This window comes from Dipteris shenzhenensis, chromosome 7 (genome assembly GCF_047967505.1).
Source record: "Dipteris shenzhenensis isolate YYH24624 ecotype China chromosome 7, Dip_SZ_1.0, whole genome shotgun sequence".
In the NCBI taxonomy this organism is placed as follows: Eukaryota; Viridiplantae; Streptophyta; class Polypodiopsida; order Gleicheniales; family Dipteridaceae; genus Dipteris; species Dipteris shenzhenensis.
In genome coordinates this window covers 6917802-6928762 of record NC_141602.1, presented here as the reverse complement: position 1 = coordinate 6928762, position 10961 = coordinate 6917802, and the positions used below count along the sequence as shown (strand labels likewise).

General features: G+C 42.9%; 1 protein-coding gene across 3 annotated transcripts; it reads right to left on the bottom strand.

Moving 5' to 3' along the window:
- Positions 1-440: 440 nt before the first annotated feature.
- LOC147899875 (uncharacterized) lies at positions 441-8545 on the bottom strand. 3 transcript variants are annotated; one of them, XR_015541343.1, is made up of 18 exons: positions 8269-8545; positions 7795-8184; positions 7186-7708; positions 6751-7022; positions 6434-6617; positions 6268-6293; positions 5771-6144; positions 5511-5600; positions 5230-5410; positions 4984-5088; positions 4605-4832; positions 4254-4457; positions 3928-4155; positions 3697-3835; positions 2243-3582; positions 1903-2133; positions 1010-1669; positions 441-670 (listed from the first exon to the last, which is right to left on the bottom strand). XR_015541343.1 is itself a non-coding variant. In XM_087377443.1 (16 exons), exons 1-16 carry the CDS (start codon positions 8503-8505, stop codon positions 2122-2124), a joined length of 4533 nt encoding a protein of 1510 aa, XP_087233569.1. In that variant the 5' UTR covers positions 8506-8545; the 3' UTR covers positions 1616-2121. The 3 variants fall into 3 exon arrangements, 1 of the variants encoding a protein (XP_087233569.1); XR_015541344.1 differs by lacking the exon at positions 441-670 and having other exon boundaries at positions 1631-1704; XM_087377443.1 differs by lacking the exon at positions 441-670 and having other exon boundaries at positions 1616-2133.
- Positions 8546-10961: the final 2416 nt, after the last annotated feature.

Below are 10961 nucleotides of genomic sequence, written 5' to 3'. Positions count from 1 at the left end.
AAATTAGACGAAAGGCCTTACCTTAGTCACGAGTATGAACTTATTGGGTTCATTTGTCCTAGTGGAAGCAAAGAGTTTCGAGGTACTCATGCAATTCTGAAAAATGGGGCTGAGGCAGTTATGAGCATTATGGAGTTATAATCGCGCAGGTATGTCCCCCCTTCGAGTTTAAAATCAAATTTTGCTTTGCAATAGTCTGCCCCATCAGTATTTTACACCCAATAATTGGAAACGACGAGAATCCCAAGCAAGCCTGTTGAGCGTATGGCAACATTCAATAAAGGATAATTATATGCATTGACCTATAATTATAATAGCATGAACAGTTTCTTTCAACTTTGAGAAGCTGAAAACAGCCAGGTAGTTATTAATTTAATGTCTTAACGATTGTCACTCAGAGAATGGTCAAGATATCTTCAACATCTTAGAATGTCGGAAGACCTGGGTCAAAAGCATGTATGATCACGTATTCTCTTGCATCGAACGCTCAAGGACATGGTGCATATTGCCAGTGGTTTAGCTCCTTGCAAAGAGCTGACATGCAATTCAGTCTCAAGCTCTTGCCCATTCCAAAATCTCTGCAATGTTCGATGAGTTCACAAGATAGCTTAATTGTAAACAAGCAACCTGTCAGCCAAGTCCTGGGCCAAAAGGGTTTCTGGCAAGATACCTGCCCCACAAAAAGGAGATTTAAATTCAAGCTTTGAAAATCAGTACTGGTTTGACACCTGGAAACAAGCAATCTCAGCATAGAGATTTGTTTCAATTGATTGAAAGGAAGAGATTGTCAGAAACCAGTACTGATGTGGTGAAAACCACATCAGTACTGGTTTGACACCTGGAAACAAGCAATCTCAGCATAGAGATTTGTTTCAATTGATTGAAAGGAAGAGATTGTCAGAAACCATATATTTTTCATTCAAGAACCATGTACTCTGGATTGACAAGCAATGTCAGCATAAAGATTGTATTCACTTGATGGAAAGGAATGGACTATCAGAATACGCACATGTTTTAGAAAAAGAGGTGACTAGAGATTAAAGCCAGCTAAAATGTCCCAACAATTCATTGCAACATCATATGCTGCCTGTAATCTTCAGTTCGAGCAGGTGTTAAACGAGTGAACTAAAACTCAGCTGTGGAGAACGTTTTTGCGTCACTTGCTTGCCATACTGAAGTCTGAATGAAACCAAAAGCTCTTCAACCTGAAACCATAAAGTTACTCTCAAAAAGGCAGATGGCCCACAAGCTCTTTCTCTGTTTTGCAATGTCCATCAGACAATAAAGCTAGAATTACAGGTGATAGAAAGACAAAACACAAGTAGGGCTTGCAGGAATAAAATTTCCTTTCAAGATGCTTCATCCATTTTCTGAAATTGACCTAACATACCTATATTCAACTTAAACACTGGCCGTACCTAAACACTGACATATTCATCCAATGCTTGACATCAGTAAATAAGATATTGTCATAGCAATCGCGCTGTACCTTCATCCAAAGGACCCCTGGATTTTGGGCAAGTGATCTGCTTTAGAGGCTCCCCATATGGTATTTTCTTGCACCCATTGCTCAACACAGGTTGAAAAATTGCCATGGTAGAATTTCAGCAGTAGCTTAACCAGGCAGGGTGCAGAGACTCATACCCCAATGTGTGACTGCTGCTATGCACTGTGTTGACAAATCAGCAGCATCAATAGGCACAGCTGCAAGAGACGCCATGACAGCACCCTTACCCTCAAAATCCAAAGGGCACAGACAGGTAAGCATTTTCATTTGAAAAAATACATTGATAAGGGTAGAGTTTAAAGGACAATGTTGTAGGACAGCTTTCCATTGGTGACGCAGTCTATGAGGGGATGAGGAAAGGTTCATGCAGATCTTGCTCATATAGGATAGAATACCTTCAGCATTTCTGACAGCAATTAACACCGGGATTCGGACGATTCACTTTCACAAATAGTTGATTGTTTTCCTCCACAACCGAGGTATCCCATGTCCTTCTCCCCTTCAAGAGGCATAAAACTTAAGAATCAAAATTCCAGGTGTCCTTGTCTGACCCTGTATTTGATAGAAATCTAACCCCCTCTTACGATATAAATAGGTTCCTTGCAGGCACCAAGTTAACTTCCCACCTAAAAGCAGGCAGAAAATTATAATAAGGTAAAACCATTGTGATGCATGCTGTTTGACAAACAACAAATCTCAGAATTGCCATATACAAGGAAATTTACAGAAAATTACCTCCTCTACGCTCTTGTAGTAAGCCTCAAGCAAAGGAGAATTCGCAAGAAGCTCACAAATGGCTGGATCTTGATTAAGTTGACCTTGGTCCCTCTTAAGCTTATCTAGAACATGCCCCTGCACAGCCTGCAAACGAAGTAGCTCGATGCAAATGCTAACAAGGAGCCTTCTCACATTCTTCTCCTGTGTACTTTTGTCCAACATCTGACGACCATTGCCAGATAGTTCTGCAAAGAGCTTATATAGTAGAGTGTGAACTAATTTTACTATTCTGTATGATACCTGTGCCATATTTATAAATCTCAGTAAAACGTTTACAACGCCATGCTTAACCGCTTCAAACCATGTATCAAAAGTTTTCCATGGTTCACTGTGTAAGGCTTGAATCCATCTCCAAGGAGAAAGAAATTCAATTATGAAAAAGCTAGCCTCACATATCCCGCAGTTAACTAGAGCTTCCCATGTGCATAATAGACCCAGCAGGAGGCCCCCCAGTTGATAGTTCATTGGACATTGTAATTCCCCTTCAAAAAACTTTGAACTTTCCACATTCAATATAGGTTCAGCGTTCAGATCATACTCTAGGAAATCCTTTCTTGTGTGCAATTTGTTCAGTGTAGGCTTCATGCCCATAGCGAAGTAGAGTTTATGCATCAATTGGGAGTCTAACGAAAAGCACTGACAATCCGCCAGCCCATCTGGCTTGTATCCAAAGGCATCCCCTGGCGATAGCAGGCACAGATGTAAAGCTAGGGCTACACATCGTCGAGCTAGTCCCCTCTCTATTCTCAATCTCACTTCAACAGCACTCTCGTCTGGGCATGACACAGAGTTTGAGTCGATTTCGCCTGAGAGATCAGATGAGAAAGCCATGAGTTCGCTGTTCACATCACAGTGAACAAGGGCATCAAAGCCACCCACTGGCAACCCACCAAGCTCTAATGACAGCATTGCTTCAATAGCAGTACAGACTCCTGCCATTTTGATACGTAGTAGATGCCTCTGGTTGTCTCTTAGGCCATTACCCCTACAGCATTCATTCACCGAGGCACAGCAGCCAAGTGTCCTATCAACAAGAAAACTGCTCCCAATTTTTGTAGTTTCTTTTCTTTCATCGTGAAGATCCATGTCCACGTTTACAGCCCTCAGAGCATTAGCTTGGTCACAGGTTGCACTTGTGGACTCCTGAAGCTCCCTTTCTTTGCTGCTACATTTTATGGCCTTCTGTAGATCTCTTCGCCAACTCTCAACCTTCTCAGTTATGTGCTTGCGAATATTAGAAGAGATGTTTGCAAGAGTTTTTTTACATGCTGCTGAGCCGGCTGCATCAGCAGCAATCCCTGCAACATAGAAAGAGGATGTAAAGAAACTTAACTAGCCAGATGGAAAATACACCTTCAATCAATAAAAGAACAAATTATTGAATTCAAAGACAGGAAGGGGAAAGAGCTTACTAGCAGTAATCCCAAGAACACTGGGAGCTTCATCTGGAGCTGCAAGTGCAGCCAACGCCTCAGATGTTCTCTCTAGAGAGTGCTTTTTGGCATACTCCAGCGCTGGACCTAGGGCTTGCTGAATGGCAACAGTGATAATCTAACCAAATACATTTTTTTAGAATTAGATTGTACCCAAGTGACTTAAACAATCATATATTTTGCAAAACAAGGTTTGTGAAAGGCACATACGTTTTCAGCCATTGCCTCTACTTGGCTTTCCTTGTGTAGTTCCATGCCTTCTTTGTTCGCTGCAACTTCAACACTAATGGAGAGCGCTACTTCCAATTTTCCAAGGGCTTCTTTCAGGACAGGGGGCACACATCTTAAGGAGGCAGCACGAGCAGCATTGGCTGCACCAGTATCAACTATAAAGTCCACCAGCCTCTGCAGCTCTGGTCGTTGCTCAAAAAATGTTTGCTGCAAGTTTGAAACCCATTACGTGGCCCCAAGATTTAAAGGCTTGTAGTTCTCGAGTTACAAGATTAAAGAAAACAAGCCAGAAAAGCATTACACACCTGCAACTTAACCTGGATATTACTATCTGTAGTAGACGTATCGTCTAGAGATAGAGAACTTCCTTGATCAAAAACCTGCGTCTTTCTAGAGTGTTGAACAGGTGTTATTTTTCTGAGAGCTTTCGCATGAACAGCATTTGAGTTGGGAATCTCGTTAAAGTTTTGCATTTTCTTCTCACCCTCTGTAAGAAGCAAACGCAAGTCCTGGATAAACAAAACACAAGAAACCCATATAGCTCTAAGATTTTTCAATTATAGGGCCCAACAATTTATCAAGAGCAAGAATCCTGGAATGAATGTACATTAAGTCTTTGACAAAGATGACACCAATGTCAAGAGTTTTTTCTTCACCATTAATGTAGGACAACAGTGCTGAATGTAGCAAGCATCAACTACACCAATGATTCTGTCAAGTCCAGAACTTGCCCCCTTCTGATCAAGCACAAAGCCAGCCTCATCTGCAAGGCAGAAGATGCTGCCCGATTTGGTAGTCTTGTGATGATTATTTATATCCCATGCCGGTAAGTCCATGAACTCAAAGAATCTGTCTAACGAGGAAAGTATGCACATGCTAGCAACCTGCACAAGTTCCAGAAGCTTAGGGATTGGCACCAGCAGATGGGCATTATATCTTCAAGTAAATCCATTTTTCATAAAAAAGTTTTTAGAATTGTAAACAAAATCCGATCTCATTGGCTGAAGAAACTTGGTGTTTTGCTGAGAGAGTTACTCCAAAACTGTCACTCTCAGGATCCAGAATGGAATATGAATATACATCCCGTAATGCAGAGAAAGTCTTCTGAAAATATGGGAGAGAGAATGCATGATGATCAGCCTGCCAAAAAAAAGAAAGACAGAGCCCATAAATATTAGAGATACCATTTACACATCCAAAGAAATGAGAGTCCAAATGGACCCAAAAATCTGGTCAAAATCAAAACTCTTATCCCCCATCTTTTATAGCGAAATTCTGCACCTTGATCCATTGCAGGAAATCCAAGACCCAGGGCAAAGTAAGCAGCACCGATTCCTTAACCATTGCCTTCTCAAGCATTTCCACTATGTCAATTGGTGGGTCAGTCCTGTGCACCTCTAGATCACAATTTTGACTCCCAGGAGAGTTTGACAGTCCAGCTCCTGGGAGAAAGCACAGAAATCTGGCTTTGCCAGATTGAAGAGTTAATAGAGATATAACAGCCAATAATGGAGCAAGATAGCTGTGATAAAGCAGGAAAACAAAGATCATAGAATGTGTACCCAAGAAAACCAGCTAATGCTTTTAAGCTGAGCACTCGTTGTGTCAAAGCTGAGCCAATTTCAGCTGCATCACGGGAGTGCTGTGGAATTCTGGGATTTCTTATAGAATTAGGTTTAAAGAGGAGAAGGAGAAATCCAAAAAGCTATACCAGTTCTATACATGCATACATAAATGAAGAGACTCAGTAGACCAGAGTTCCAAAAACTGTGCAATGAATCCTTCCGGCATACTCTAGCAAAAGGGGACTTGTAGAGATTACTCTGTCAGTTTGCAGATTTTTGTCTTCAGATTCCATATCATTTGCATGTTTAACCGGTAGCTATCAGCAGCCTCCACAATCCAAACATAAGTCCGCAGTGATTGAGGGAAAAAGCTTGTAAATTCAATTCCACCTAGTATGTCTGTCTTAGCATTGGTATTGCTGATGTTTCGTACACTTGCCTTAGGTGCCCAAATAGCATGCTTTGAACCACTTATCTCATCTATTGTGTTACCACAGTGGCGGGGCGTTTCAGAGGCCAAATGTCTACGTCTATATCCCAAGGTCAGACGATCATGCAGTCTCTGCAACTTCAGAGGGTCTTGTCGAGCAAGACCAGTTACCACAGGATCCGTCTCTCCCCACATAGCAACCTGTCAAAATATTCAAATGAAAAGGCAGACCGACTCCCAAAAGGATAGAACGCAACACATATTTTACTTTTGCTGCCATGTGAGGTTTCTTGTGATTTGGCACCCAAGTCAACGTTGGCTCACCTGAACAACTTGCTCCAAGAAGAGTTCTGCAATAGCGCAATTTTAATTACAAATTACTATTTAGAATGGCACAACAGAAATCCAAACTATGCCCAGGTTATAAACTCTAAAAAACGACTCTCAAGTTGTTGCCATGAGGGTGCAGGACATAAAAGAGTCAAAATACCAGTAAACCAAGGGTAATTTTCAACCAGCAGCAACTTCATTAGGCTTCTGACACCTTCCTCAATTCTGAACTGAGAGTCATCATTTGCAAACCCGAAAGAATTTAGTGCTGATGCAGCCTCCCGAACAATTGCATAAAAATGATCCCGACAAAGCTCACGGTTATTGTAAATCTTCTGTAACTCCTGCAATACAACCAGATTCAACAGGGAACACCTGTCCACCGATCAAGGGACTGCACACGTAATACATTTCGGTCAAAACATTTAAAAATAAGGCTCTTGATAATAATCAGCAGTAAAGTCATTCCAAACTTACACGACTTTTATAGTTATTCCTAGAGTCCCTGGCTGCCTGGAAAGGTAAGGAGACAGGCATCCCAGGTACATCTTGCCTCCTATTTGGTTGGAAAGATGAATCATTTCTTGTTTGGGGATGGGTCTGTTTACTTGAAACTTTGTATGCTTTGAATGAATGCAATGCTGCCGCTTGCTGACTCGCCAATGATCCCTTCATCCGCAAAAGTAATGTAGGGGAATGATGAGCTACGGCTGGATGTTGTATGAGAGCTGAAAGCAGATGTTCTCCAACTTCACAAGCAGGCAGAGCAACAGTGAGACAAAAGCAGGATTAAACGATAAAAAAATAGAGCCTCTACATTGCGTGAAGCTGCGTGTTGAATTACTACAGCTTAGCCAATGTTAAAAGGGAAGGGGTCAAACACATTGGCAAATTCTGGAACCAGGTATATACCGAAGTCTAAAACTCGGCCCAATTTCTCCATAACGATGCAAGCATATAAAGAGCAATCGAGGCCGCGTCCGAATAGTCTTTGCTCCCCACTCTGCTGCTTTGTAGAGTGCTCTAAGCTGAGAAGCCGGAACAGATATTGCAACTCTCCTATCAGCGATGGTACCATTTTAGCAGTTATAAGTTTGGCGTGCACGGTTGCAAACACCTTAAGCTTTAAGACAGTGCTATCGGCAACGACTAGTCTTCCTTCTGGAGCTCCATATTTATGGGAAACAGTGCACTGGTTCTGGCGAGCAACTTCAGCCTGATTGGAGATGAAGCTCCTGCTTTCAATGGTCTTGTGCTTCGATTTTCCGCTTTTCTCGCATCGCCGCATCAGGACATCCATATCGACTTTCAAAGATGCCGAGTTCGGAGTCCTGGGCTTATTTTCATCTTGATCGTCGAAGGACTCCATTTTTGCGAAGACAAACGCGCTGTCAACCTCTAGATTCGTCATTGGCGTCGGATTGACTCGCCGCTTCTGCAGCATTGCAATGGGATCAGCAAGAAGAAACAGAAGCTCTGAGCTCAAATCGTCAAACATTTCGCTGAACGCTACGAACTCACCGGTTTTAATTGTGACTGGATAGACTTCTGAGAAACGTTCGCCCCTAATACTGGAAAGTTTGTGTCATACATTTCTTCGTGAGCCTTGAAGGGTACCCTGCCGTCGGGACGAGGAAGCAATGTCGACGCTGTTTGGTTCGATGCAGCGGCCGGTCTGCTTGTTTGCTCGGGCGAAACCTTGGAAGCTGAAGGCGCATTGGAGCCTTGATGCTCCTGAGAGTTCGAGAGCCCAGGGTGTACCTGCTCGTTTTCAATGCAGGGCTTAAAATCAGACTGCTGTAGCCCGAGGAGGCTCTCTGATTCAGCCCTGAGATAGTTCAGGAAGGATAACGCGAAGGAGGAAGGACTAGTTTCGCGGAGTGTTCCCATCCAGCAATCAGCTGACCCATTCTGCAAGCGAAAAGAAGAGTAAGGCAAACCTTGGGGGAAAACTGCTGAGGGGGAGCTGCGGAGGGGAATCGAAGGGGAACAAACCTGGTCATCGGGAGGCAGGGAGGAGCCAGCGATCCAAAGGAGAAGGGAGGAAAGGAGGCGGTGCGGGTGCTGCTGAGAAAAGGTGTCCTGCTGCTGAAGGAGATGGCGGGGAGGGATGGGCAAATGCTGGTGCTGGTGTTGGAGCTGAGAGGTGTGATATTGCTGCTGCTGTGGGAGCAGGAGGAGAGAGCGAATCAATGCAGAGTCAGGTTCGAAGGAGGAGGAGGACATAGCCATAGCTGAGGAGGGCAAAGGAAGAAGATGATGCAGAAGAAGAAGAAGAAGAAGATGATGAAGAAGAAGACGATGAAGAAGCAGCAAATGGCTCTCTCTTTTTGAATTCGAATGGAAGCATGTATTCGTCCAGCCCTTGCCGATCCCTCTCGAGACGGCCAGGCTAATGCACTTCCGGGTCGGCGAAGTTTTAATCCCACCCGTTCGATCTACGATCTTGCATAATCGTAAACGAAGCCCTAACGTCCACCGGCTAAATTACAACACCCATTTTAGCATTTAAATTAAACTTCAAACTAATTCAAAACACACATGAAAAAATCAAAAACTAACACAAATAACACGTTAAATATATAACATTTATATTTATATATCAAATATTTACATGAAACCACACAAACCGGTAAACCTCCCCCAAAAATCAGCATATTGATGGTTCTGCTGCTCGTCTTTGCGGAGGTTCTGCTGGTGTAGATGTCGGGGTCTGTGGTGCTGCTGTTTTGTTGATTCTGGAAAGGGTGGAGGTGGCGCAGTTGCGGGTGGTGTGAATGCTGATTCAGGAAAGGGTGGAGATGGAAAATCGGGCGCAGCTACGGGTGGTGGTAATCCTGGCGAAGTGAGTGCTGGTATTGGTGGCTCTGGCTTTGATTATGGCCCTCTGTATAGTGCTGACGAAGATTATGAGATGCTGGAAGAGTTGTCGCGTGTTTCTCCGAAGGCTGTCAACGCGTTGGGCCTTACATATTGTGAGACTCCTGTAGCTTTGTTTCATTGCGCAGTTTTTATAAAGGAGTAGTTCCTGCTGCTGGGAAACACCTACAGTCGAAGCAGAACTAGAAAGATTGACAACCCTAGCTTCTTCACCGCACAAATCAATCGCGACAACTTGACAATCCATAACAGCACCACAACCAGTAGGCGGTAACAAAACCTGCAAAACAAAACTTTACAGTCTCAACAAAACAAACATCGATTTCTTATAACAAAGAACAAAGAAACATCAAAAACACAAAACAAATACCTGCAAAACAATCATTACCAATGGAAAGCATTCTCATCTACTTTCTCAAAAAAGACCTTCATATTTTCTTCAACAACCTTTGGGTAAGTCCTCAGAGCCCTGCAATCATCATAAGGCTTCGCAATTATACTCTGAGCAGCAGCAACCTTCAGAGCATTGCTTTTCTCATACTTCCTATAGCTTGAAACATGTTTATGACCAGTAACAAGCTGGCTTACTTCCTCAGGAACTTGGCAAAGGCTGAGTCTCATTACAATCAATGACCTCACACTCTTATTTGTTCTCTTAACACCACCAACACCAACAATAGCTACCATAGAATGAACGTGCTTATTCAAAAACTTCTCAGAAACACGATTGCAATTAAACCAAACCTGCAAACGCACAGAAAATCAACATACAACGAAACAATACACAAAAGCAAAACACAAGTACACTAAGCACTTACCTCTGTTCGGAAATTCTCGATAACCTGCAAGAAGAGAAACTTCGAATTCACCGCACACTCTTCAAGAGGAGGAAGATGACGAACAAGCTGATTGTAGGTCTGAACAACATCAACTTTATGTACTCGAACTCCAAAACCAAAATCAGTCTTTTGATACCTCATCAAACTTACCACATAATTCTTGCTAACTCTTTCATTATACCTGCACCACAAAACACACAAACCATCAACTACATGCAACACCCACACAATCAACTGCATGCAAGAACACTGCAATACAAAACACAAACACAGATAAACAAAAATCCAACTCATCACTATGATGAGAGAAATTCGACCTCAACACAGAGTGCAACTCCTCACCACCATGAATGCAAAACCTCGAAAGACAATAATATGCAAACCACACCACAAGGATGATCATGGAAAAATCGATATCCTCCAGAATCTTACACTCCTTCCTAACCCCTACCACACAATCTTTCTCCATCTCATTTGAAGTAGCATTCTGAATAGACCGGTTCATAAACACCACCACAGCATTTTGGGAAGACTTGAAGATAAGATTCTTCACTATATCAAAAGGGACCTCCATAACACGGCTCGCAGCAACCCAAACATCTTGTGCCCTTCTCAGAATACGCCCAAATCAATGAAACATGCCCATAATAGACTCCGGAGGATAAAGAGACCCATAACGCTTTACAATATGAAGAAAGAAAGTCTTAAGCATATCATTTAACATGCGAAGATCTAAATCCTCTATCCTCACACAATCATCCATCCCATTCAGTCACCCCCCCAGCTGTCGAACCTTCGCCTTGGCCACTCGTCCTTAGCCAAAGAATGATTCAAACCTGACTCACTCACCATCCTCTCCTCATCTTTGTCCAATGGCAGAAACGGAATATCAAACCCATGCACAGCTATGCGACCTACAGAAGATGCAACACCGCAATGACTACCAATAACCTTTCCACCCAACCCAAC